The following is a 12,001-nucleotide window of genomic DNA, read 5'->3' on the forward strand; positions in this document are numbered from 1 at the left end:
TTGAAAAATATTATCAGCTCTTTTCAACATTAATAATAATAATAATAATAATAATAAATGTTTTTTGTAGAAAATCAGATTGTTAAAAGGGTTTCTGCAGGAATTGTGTGATTGGAGTAATGATGCAAAAAATTCAGTTTGAAAGTCAGCTTTGATTGTTCCTAATAAACTGTTTAACTGCACTCACAAGTGGATAATAAATTATATTGTAGGGTAATTAAATATATTCTAAATAAACTACAAACATAAAATTATATACATTTATTTTGTCCTCACATTCTTTCTTGTAACTCTTCCCTCTCAGCCACACACCTGACTGAAAGGCTCATTATGCAGCTCATCATGTAGCTCATTATGCAGCTCATTATGCAGGTCTTTGTCTTCTCAGGAGTAAATCACAATGATATTCATGATAGTTGATGCCTACTCGCATATGACTTTTACCAAATTATAATTACAATAATTACCAATTATTGTTTTCTGTGAGTGAGTAAACAAGATGATTTTCACATAATTTAGAAAGAAAAATTATAGGCTACAGCTCCAGTTCTCAAAAGTCCCGGGAACCAATGTTCTGTATGTGTTTTATGGCCTTATTCAAGTGATTTAACATTTTTAGTTTTTCACTAACCACGCGTTCTAGGTTATTACATGCAGAGTTTTTAGGTCCTATGATTAACACCTCTGTTTTTTCATAATTTAGCAGTAAGAAATTACTTGTCATCCATTATAACAACTATGGATTCCGTTAGTTTTTTTTTTAATTGGTATGTTTCGCTGGGCCGCGAAGAAATATTGAGTTGAGTATTATCAGCATAGCAGTGAAAGCTAACAGCGTATTTCCTGATGATCTCCCCCAGGGGTAACATGTAAAGCATGAAAAGTAACAGCCCTAGTACTGAGCCTTGAGGTACTCCATACTGCACTTGTGATCGATATGATACCTCTACATTCACTGCTATGAATCGATGGCAGTCAGATAAGTATGATTTGAACCATGCTAATGCACTTCCACTAATGCCAACAAAGTTTTCTAGTTTATTCAAGAGAATGTTGTGGTCAATTGTGTCAAACGCAACACTAAAATCCAATAGCACTAATAGAGAGATACAACCATGATCAAATGATAAAAGCAGGTCATTTGTAACTCTAAGGAGAGCAGTTTCAGTACTATGATATGGTCTAAATCAGTGGTCTCAAACTCAATTCCTGAAGGGCCACAGCTCTGCAGAGTTTAGCTCCAACCAGCTCCAAATCACACCTGCTTGGAAGTTTCTAGTAATCCTGAAGACCTTGATTAGCTGGATCAGGTGTGTTTGATTAGGGTTGGAGCTAAACTGTGTAGAGCTGTGGCCCTCCAGGAATTTAGTTTGAGACCAATGGTCTAAATCCTGACTGGAAATCCTCACAGATACTATTTCTCTCTAAGAAGGAATATATTTGTGAGCAAGGATGGACTGGGAGTTAAAAATGGCCCTGCTGACAGAAACAATATAAACCATCACAGAAATTTGAAAGATTTCCACAACAAATAACAGCAAAACATTACAAACCATCAATTTTTAACTAGTAACACCATTAAATAATGGTTTTCTGTAGTGTAACATATTGGGACATATTAGGATTTAGTAGCTTTAACAAAATAAGCCATGAATATAAGGTGACAAACAGGCACCACAGTTTCCATTAAAACCAATACAATTTTCATTATAACCAGTAAAACCATTACAAATTTTATGGTTTTTATTATTTTTTTCAAAAGAGAATTCAAATAATTAACTGAAATACTTGAAATCTACCTAAAAAGAGCAGAATGCAAAATGTATATGACAATGATAAACATAAACCTAGAATCTAGAAACCTGAAACAACAGAATTCTTTCATTTGAGTATTCATATATCTGTGTGTGTGTGTGTGTGTGTGTGTCATTTTAATCAGACTAATTACCTTATAGGCTACCTTATTTACTAGATTTTCTAACTCAAAAGCTCTCAAATTGTAACACGTTGTAGAATCGCTGCTGTCTCTGTATGAATGAATGGAGTATTCATGCAAGAAAATACAGAGTGATAAATAGCAGTGGACCTCGGACTAGGGGTGTCCTGGGATTTTACTACAGTGCTATAGGTTATATGCTGTGTATAATGAGAGAGGCGGGCAAAGGTAACCTTCACTTTTTTTTCTTTTAGATTCTCCTAACCGCCTTGATCTTCACATCTTTTGCTTGCAATCACGAGCCCATCTCCTTCGCGTCAGCTTTGGTTTCTTATAAGCAAAAATAGATTGCATTTGCGCCCCCTTTTTTCGGCCATCAATGTCACTTAATTTGACGCTTTTTCCTTTATGACGAACAAACCATGCCGACGGCCTAAATAATCATTCTAATCTAGCTTGCACTTACTGTTGTAAAACGGAAGCAGTTCCGGGGGAATGACGTAATGACGAGGTCAGCGCTGCACATGCGCCGGTGAGTCTTGTGAAAACCAACGTTTGTTAACAGGAGCAAAGGAAGCAATGTTTCCTTACTTAAGCAAGTCTCCTCTTGGCTTATACTGAAATCATCCTACATTCTTCTTTATAAAAATCCTCTTTTTTTCCCCCTCCTCTTCACTCTGCTGACACATGACTGCACACCGTCACACAACTCCAACCTCTTCATTAAGTTTGCAGATGACTCGACTGTGGTGGGTCTCATTAGCAACAAAGATGAGACAAACTACAGGAGTAAGGTGAGCCGCCTGGCCAAGTGGTGCAGTGACAACAATCTCTCTCTGAACGTGGAGAAGACGAAGGAGATTGTTGTAGACTTCAGGTGAGTGCACACTCAGCACGTTCCTCTGACCATCAACAGTGCGACTGTGGAGAGAGTGAGCAGCACCAAGTTCCTGGGTGTGCACATCACAGAGGACCTCTCCTGGACTGAAAACACCGCAGCACTGGCCAAGAAATCACAACAGCGTCTCTACTTCCTCCGCAAACTGAGAAGAGCCAGAGCCCCGGCCCCCATCATGTACACCTTCTACAGAGGCACCATCGAGAGCATCCTGACGAACTGCATCACTGTGTGATATGGCGCCTGCCACGCGTCCTGCTGAAAGACTCTGCAACGCATAGTGAGAGCAGCTGAGAAGATCATTGGTGTCTCTCTCCCCTCCCTCCAGGACATTTATGGAACCCGTCTCACTCGCAAATACCTCTGCATCACAGGTGATCCCACACACCCGTCACACAGCTTCTTCAGTCTGCTGCCATCAGGGAGGAGACTGCAGAGTCTCCAGGCCAGGACCAGCAGACTGAAGGACAGCTTCATCCACCAGGCTGTCAGGAAGCTGAACTCCCTCCCTAACCCTGAAGCATCAAAAATACATTTTGGTCCAAAAATAGCAAAAACTATGACTTTATTCAGCATTGTCTTCTCTTCCGTGTCTGTTGTGAGAGCGTTCAAAACAAAGCAGTTTGTGTTATCCGGTTCACGAACGAATCATTCAGTTCACCAAATCGAACTGAATCGTTTTAAACGGTTTGCATCTCTAATACGCATTAATCCACAAATGACTTAAGCTGTTAACTTTTTTAATGTGGCTGACACTCCCTCTGAGTTCAAACAAACCAATATCCCGTATTGGTCTGTAAAGTTTTGAATCGCATGTGACTGCATGAAGTCCTGTCACTGATGTGTTGTGGGCAAAAACACAGAAGGCAACTGAAACAATGCAGTTTAACTTAAGCAAATCATTGTGATTCAAAAACAATGGCTTGTGTAGATGAAGCAGTTATACATTGGACATGTCTCTTTTCAAGTACATTATGAGTCTTTATGTAAGTAGCCTATAATTATATGGACAATATAAAAAAAAATTAAATAATATAGTGTCCCTTCTTCAGTTGGACATACATTCAGTGATAGCTGACAAACATATTGTCAATACCATTGAAAAAAAAATTGTGTGTACAGTCGTGGCCAAAAGTTTTGAGAATCAGAGATGGGCGTAAATACATGGAAATGTATTTAAAATACAAATACAAAATACTGTGTGGAAAAATGTATTTTAAATACAAATACAAAATACTGTGTGGGAAAATGTATTTAAATACAAATACAGTATTTTGCATTTTGAAAATACACAAAATACATGTGAAATTGAAGATTCAGTGCTGGTATCCCTATTAGGCTGAAATCTATCTGGGCCTATTCTGAATGCCAAAAAGCATTTAGATGTGTGTAACTGCTTAGAAACTTTCGTTTTAATTTTATATACCTCTTCCCTTCCCCTGCCCTGTAGGAAATAAAAAAACTACAAAAAAAAAACAATTTTTTTTTTTAAACTTTTATTATGTTTTATCACTATCACCAAACAATCAGCTCATCTAATCTTTTTTGTGACACCTCTGTGACTGAGGACCCTGCAAACAACTTGCTCTGCTTGTATTTGGTGTTGGCTGGAGTCTTTTTCTTTGCTGCTGAGGCTGTGAAATCCTGCTTGTGTTGTTCATAGTCCTGAAGTGCTTCAGGGTGTATCCTCTTTAAATTAACTTTGAAATTTGTCGTTGCAGCTAAAGAGCCAGATATGATGTTTTTCTTTTTTGTGCACAATTTACATTCGGCTTGAACTTGAATGTTTAACTTTTATTATGTTTTATCACCATCATTACTTCGAACTCAGTAACAAGAACTCGATAACACAAATTTTAAATAACTGATTGTGTACTCTTCCAGGTGGTGTACCTGTGTGTTTCAGACATCCATCTAGGCGATACCCTTTAGCACCACCAGCTTTTCAAAAAGATCAGGTTTAAGGCGTCGCCTGCGTGGCCTATTGATTAAACCGGCAAAGGAAAACAAGCGCTCTACAGGAGCTGAAGAGGGAATGATTGTGTTGAACCTCACAAACAGCTGTCTAATAAGTGGATACTGGTTCAAGATGTTCAAATCCTTCCCCTGATCTTCTAGGAAGTGCAATGTCTCCAGTTCAGCTTTGCTGTGTGTAGACTTGCCAGAGACCTCAACATCTTCAGTAAAGACAAAAAAGTCTTCCACTTTACCATCAGCAGGTGTTAAACTTGACTCGCTTTCAGTGACAAGCCCAAGGTCTGCTGCTGACTGGAGCATTAGTTCATTTTTCTTTTCTTTTTTTCCTGACAATTGTTGGGGTACCCAGCGCATTTTGAAGTATGGATGGGTTACACTTGCCAGGATTGCCTCATTGACATCTGGTTTAAGATGCAGAAAGCTACCGAATCTGCTTCTGAAACCATCCATAATGGCTTGCAAAAGGTGAGAACAGTATCTGAAATTAGAGGAATGTAAAGCTTCAAGTTTAGATTCCACAGCAAACAGGGTGGGAGGAAGCTCAGCATAATCGCAGGAGGACTGGCCCTGTAGTCTATCAATGGCGACTGCAATGGGCTTCAAGATTTTGGAGTACTCCTCCAGGTAATCCAGTTCAGCATCCCTGAAAGAAGGTAGGTTCAATTTCACCATGATATCTCCAAGTTTTTCTTTTTGAGTGTTTAGCTGGTTGAGACTGTCGTAGAGAGAGGTCCATCGTGTTGGACATGGTGTGATCAACCTGCACTTTAAGACCTCAGAGAGCTTCTCTGCACTCTTTGGTCTACCTGATGCATTCCACAAGGCAGAACATTTGCCCGTTGTGGCATTGTTGAGACGAGAGAGACTGGGACTGTCTCTCATGGCTTTCTTCGCATCTGTGGTGGCCACTAAACTCAAGGTGTGGCATGCACACCTCAAGTGGGTTGGCAAAACAATTCCACTCTCATTCTCCTCTGAAACTGATGAATCAATGTGTACGAAAGACAGATCCTCATTGCCATCTTGCTCATCTTGCTCTTCTACAGTGACGCTAAACTCTTTAAAGGCTATTATTATAATGAATTAATATTTATTTTTTTATTTTTTATTTTTTTAATCCATTTTCACAGTCTTTGAACTGTAATCTTGAAGGATTTGTTATCCTGTGACTCCCTCGTGTGGACAACATTATGATTATGACCTTCATCTCTGAATGCATTTTGAAATTCTCACTGCGTTTTGCTACAATTATCTTGCAGTATCTCATGTAAATGCAATTTCAATTGTCCTACCCCTAAGTCTAAATGCATTTAGTAAAAATGGCATTTAAATGATAATTTGGCTACAGTTTTTGCTTGGACATGTTAAACATCTAATCAATTTGGGTAATACATTTTAATTTTGAAACTTTTAAAGCGTTAAAATATTTTTTAAATTTACATATGAAAACTAGTGTAGGAAATGGCAAATGTAAATTATATCATTGAATTTCCATTTTCGTCTTGCACTAAATGTTGCACATATGCATGGGGAAATGTAAATAAAGAAATGCATTGCAATTTTATATATTGTCTGCCAATTTTTCAAATTACATTTCAAAATAAATTTTGCTACCCATCTGCTTCCATATTGTTGGAATGGAAAAGCACTTATTTTTTCTACCTGTGTGTGAAGATCTCTGCTCAGAATATCACTGGCCATGCCTATGAAAAATAACAAAAACACAGTAGTTATTAAGCACAAAATATTTATTTATTCTTTAATTAAACTTGTACACAGTCTTTTTGTTGTGAGTGCATTTTGTATCTGAGCGGAGTAAAGTAATTCACTGAAGGGTGTACATCATAAGCAACCATTCACAGAGCGCCAATGCAGGAATAAAAGAAAAGAAAAAGTCCACAACCTATTAAAAGCCACATTAGATCAGTAAGTCACTAACATGGCAAAGTAAAGTAATTATTGCCAGAGATTATACACAACAAGAACAGAATATCAGAAACCCCTTCCTACTGGAAGCATTTCTCATGAAGCAGATCATTCATTGAGCATCGATTCAAATGTCTGAACATCTTGTACAAATGAATGGATGGACTGACACATTAAAGGACAGAAGATGCATCAAAAGCACTGATAAAATAAATACAAGGGGACTGTACAATTCACAGTTTTGCAGTTGTGTGGGTCGCAGCCTTTTACAAAGAGGTTTAAAAAAAAAACTCAAAAGAATATGGAAGAGTTCAGAAAGAAAACAGCCTGCTGGCTCTATCAGAAATGTGACTAAATTTCACATCAAAATAAGATGAAATCTTACAAACATAACAAATAAAATTGTATAAACTGAGATGTGGGTTTTGGAAATGGATACATTTTGTACATGTGTCCCTGTGTGAGCTAATATTCAATAGCTTGCATTTTCTCCCATATTGGATCACTTTTATTAAACAACAATTGAACTGCCCTCCTAAAAGAAATTGAAATATAATCTCAACATCACAGACACTGTGCAAGAGCTCATAACAGAGCAAATGGAGAAAAAATAAATAAAAACCTCCCGCTTTTCAAAGCAGATAAAAATCATAGGGTTAATAAAATGGTAACTTAACTTGTGTGTATGAATGCAAAGTAGATTTTATATTATAGGTGGGGGTTATGGTGCTCGTAACGGGGATTGATTCACATGCATGTAATGTCAATGCACTGCTCCAGCATTTGACACGCTACATTCAGGGTAAACACAACACTGATCCCAAAATCCAACCGGCATTCAGTCCCTGTGCTACACTCTAAAGAGAGAAGGTGGCGCACTTTGGGTTTCTGCAAGACCACAAGCACATAAAATGCTCCTTGATATATTTAGATGGCAATTCCTAATTTTGTATTTTGGTATCTGCGACACTTTGATGGCATGCATTAATACATCACATCATCGCAATGTAAACAATTTGTTCACTTCCTTGAGTTTAGTATAGTATGGTAGTGCAGTATTACTTATGAATGCAGTACAACAATCAGAAACCCACTCATCAACAGCTGGAACTGCACTCATTTATCAATCTGCACAGACTAGCTCCTATTTAAACCTTAATCATGTTAAATGTATTGATTGCAAACTCACTTCAACATAGTAAATATGTAAACCACCACATGACTGAAAAAAGAAAGAACTATTGCATTAGGAACAGAAGGAAAACCATGCTACACCACAGAGGAATGGCTCCTCACAAGTGATTCATACCTTTAGAGGGAAAACTGAACAAGGCACTACATCCTCCTGAATTATTCATTTTCATTTTGGGATTTTGTCCTGTGGTCTGAAATTGTTTAAAAATGCTGGATATTTCTGTAAACAGTAAATATTCTGATGAAAAATATTCTAAACAGAGGAGTAGGACTGATATTTCTATAATCAATCAGGACAACTTTGAGCATTTGGCCTCTAAACACAAGCAGCATGAATTTAAAATCTCACATTGTTGTAAGAATGACAACATTTATTCTGCTCATGTTTTGTGAAATATGTCTAAATTATTATAAAATGATACTCTATGGCAGTAGAATTGAAGGCCATGGTCCTACAGTACTCTCAGCCAAACCCTTTACTAACACAACTCAATACAGATTCAAACATAAGAACTAAAAGGTCTTCAAAAAAAAAAAAAAAAAAAAGCAGTGCCCACAGGACTGTTTTGACACAAACACACTTCTCATATGTACAGGCTCAAATGCTTTGCACAGATGTGTCCATAATCTAAAAGCAACCTAAAGCACACAGACATTTCACAGATTGTGGTTTGGCCCAGAAGCAGAGTTAAAAACATATTCTAGAGTATTGCAGAAACTCCCACTTCTCTGCAAACTAGTGGGCGATTCATTCGTACAGGAGAAAATGCTCCCTTCATGTCTGTAATCAGCTGTGTTTAGCTTGCATGATTATCCTTCTGCAAGTGTCTGTTGTGGTGTTTGGAGTGCAGGGTGGCTCTCTTATGCAGTCCTGGTTTTGCTGGGGCACATCGGGGTGTCTGGGCTTTTCACCACCAGAGGAAAAGTGTGCAGTGCTGGGCTGGCCATGGCCGGATATGGGACCATACCAGCCGTAGCAAACATGCCCACTGGACTGGGCAAACCGGACCACTGGTTTGGATACACGGGGGCTGGCATCATCCCAGCAAAGGGGGCGGTTGGTATCAAGTACCCGGCCCGCTGGAGGATGGGTGATGGGGTGCTGGTGATACCATGAGGCATGATGGGACCTAGAGCTGCTGACAGAGGACAGGACAGTGGGAGATGGAACTTCACAGCTGCCTGAGGGATTGAGCCCCTTATCTAGGAAAGGAAAAAAGAGACCGACATGAAAAAAAAAGAAATATCGATATTTTCTGGGATTTTATCAACAACGATTAGACGATATTTTGCTGAGTGTGTTATTGCGCTGATATCTTAAGGACTACCGGGGACAGCTGACTCCTAAAGGTGATGTATGTATGCGTGCACTCTGTGAAGAGTGTTAAAGATTTCTTTTGCAGCGTTGAGTATTGTAGCCAATCACAGACCTGTTTGAGCATGTGAATACAAATCGAATACAATCAGAAGCTTTTAAGTTAGTATCCACTTAATATTGCAGATATGACAATACAAAAGTTAGCATGAGCTTTGCACATTCGTGAATCATTTCACAATGTATAAACAATGTAAATGGTTTCATTGAGATTTATTGAATTTAAAACTGCACTAAAAAACTTTAGCCTCTCTATCACAATCTGTGGTTAAAACATGAAATTGTGTGTTACATGCAAAGTAGTTCCCTTTTGAATGGGAACTCACTACATCCATTTTAGGAAAACACCTCCAGCATGACCAGTGTTTGAAGCATGTGTCAAAACAAAAATGAATGTGATATTGGCCAACGATGTCAATACCAATATAAAAATGCATCTGTAGAATATGTCATCCACTTCTTGTCTGAAGGAGACGAGCATGAATACCTGAAGCATGGCAAAAGTTACATGCGTAACATGAGACTTTCCCTTGCAAATCCCTTAAAGGATCACAATGGGGAACAAATACCCACTCAGAGAAAGTCCCAGAATGCACCGTTCCTCTTCTCTTTGCAGGACAAAGTTAAAAAAGAAATTTAGCCCGTGGGCAGAGCTCAGAGAAAACCTTTAAGGCAATATAGTCATTGGCCGGAGCTCTGAGAATGCCTCAGCATAACAACTCTTCAAATGAGGCCCAACTCCATTCAACAATCAAGACAAGGAGGCTCACAGACAGCCGTACTACTTAGAATTGCTACTTAAGTAGAGTTCTGGGGAGCGGAGGCCAAAAAGAATGACTCTCTACAGTGAAAGGAGACCTAAGAGGATCAGTGCACTTTGAATTAAAGGCAGTAACCAAGGAGGCTCACCAGTAGCCTAACACTACTTCCTAAATGAGCTCTAAGGACAGAGGCCTCGACATAAACACTCTCTTAAGCAGGAGAAGGTCCACATTTGCCCTACACCAAGAATAGCTATCAAGGAGACTCACAGAGAGCCTAACAACTTGATACTGCTGTCCAGGTGAAGCTTCGAGGAGAGACCTCAGCCAAAAGATGCTCCAATCAAGAGGAAGCCTAACAACTCTCCTCTCCTAAGTAAGGCTCACAGAGGACCTTACAACTTGGCCCTACTGTCTGGCTGAGCTCTAAGGACAGAGGTTTTGCATGAAGACTTTCTGAAGTGCAGTATGGAGTACCTCAAGGCTCAGTACTAGGGCCGCTACTCTTCAAGCTTTATATGTTACCCTTGGGAGATATCATCAGGAAACATGGTGTTAGCTTTCACTGTTATGCTGATGATACTCAGCTCTATATTTCTTCGCAGCCCGGTGAAACACACCAATTTGAAAAACTAATGGATTGCATAGTCGATATAAAAAACTGGATGACGAGTAATTTCTTACTGCTAAATTCTGAAAAAACAGAGGTGTTAATTATAGGACCTAAAAACTCTGCTTGTAATAACCTAGAACACTGTCTAAGACTTGATGGTTGCTCTGTCAATTCTTCGTCATCAGTTAGGAACCTAGGTGTGCTACTTGATCGCAATCTTTCCTTAGAAAGCCACGTTTCTAGCATTTGTAAAACTGCATTTTTCCATCTCAAAAATATATCTAAATTACGGCCTATGCTCTCAATGTCAAATGCAGAAATGTTAATCCATGCATTTATGACCTCAAGGTTAGATTATTGTAATGCTTTATTGGGTGGTTGTTCTGCACGCTTAGTAAACAAACTACAGCTAGTCCAAAATGCAAGAGTTCTTACTAGAACCAGGAAGTATGACCATATTAGCCCGGTCCTGTCAACACTGCACTGGCTCCCTATCAAGCATCGCATAGATTTTAAAATATTGCTTATTACATATAAAGCCCTGAATGGTTTAGCACCTCAGTATTTGAATGAGCTCCTTTTACATTATAATCCTCTACGTCCGCTACGTTCTCAAAACTCAGGCAATTTGATAATACCTAGAATATCAAAATCAACTGCAGGCGGCAGATCCTTTTCCTATTTGGCGCCCAAACTCTGGAATAACCTACCTAACATTGTTCGGGAGGCAGACACACTCTTGCAGTTTAAATCTAGATTAAAGACCCATCTCTTTAACCTGGCATACACATAACATAATAATATGCTTTTATTATCCAAATCCGTTAAAGGATTTTTAGGCTGCATTAATTAGGTAAACCGGAACCGGAAACACTTCCCATAACAACCTATGTACTTGCTACATCATTAGAAGAATGGCATCTACGCTAATATTTGTCTGTTTCTCTCTCGTTCCGAGGTCACCGTGGCCACCAGATCTAGTCTGTGTCCAGATCAGAGGGTCACTGCAGTCACCCGGATCCAGTACGTATCCAGACCAGATGCTGGATCAGCACCTAGAAAGGACCTCTACATCCCTGAAAGACAGCGGAGACCAGGACAACTAGAGCCCCAGATACAGATCCCCTGTAAAGACCTTGTCTCAGAGGAGCACCAGGACAAGACCACAGGAAACAGATGATTCTTCTGCACAATCTGACTTTGCTGCAGCCTGGAATTGAACTACTGGTTTCGTCTGGTCAGAGGAGAACTGGCCCCCCAACTGAGCCTGGTTTCTCCCAAGGTTTTTTTCTCCATTCTGTCACCGATGGAGTTTTGGTTC

The 12,001-nt window shown here is 39.2% G+C and overlaps 1 protein-coding gene across 1 annotated transcript in view; it reads right to left on the reverse strand.

Annotated features, from left to right (window-relative positions):
* Positions 1-8,506: 8,506 nt before the first annotated feature.
* LOC132097333 (serine/threonine-protein kinase WNK2-like) overlaps positions 8,507-12,001 on the reverse strand; it is a 78,933-nt gene continuing 75,438 nt past the window's right edge. The window contains exon 31 of the mRNA XM_059502966.1: positions 8,507-9,134. Within this exon, the coding sequence (XP_059358949.1) occupies positions 8,793-9,134 (342 nt within the window). The 3' untranslated portion in view covers positions 8,507-8,792. The remainder of the gene's footprint in view (positions 9,135-12,001) is intronic.

This window comes from Carassius carassius, chromosome 21 (genome assembly GCF_963082965.1).
Source record: "Carassius carassius chromosome 21, fCarCar2.1, whole genome shotgun sequence".
NCBI classification, from domain to species: Eukaryota; Metazoa; Chordata; class Actinopteri; order Cypriniformes; family Cyprinidae; genus Carassius; species Carassius carassius.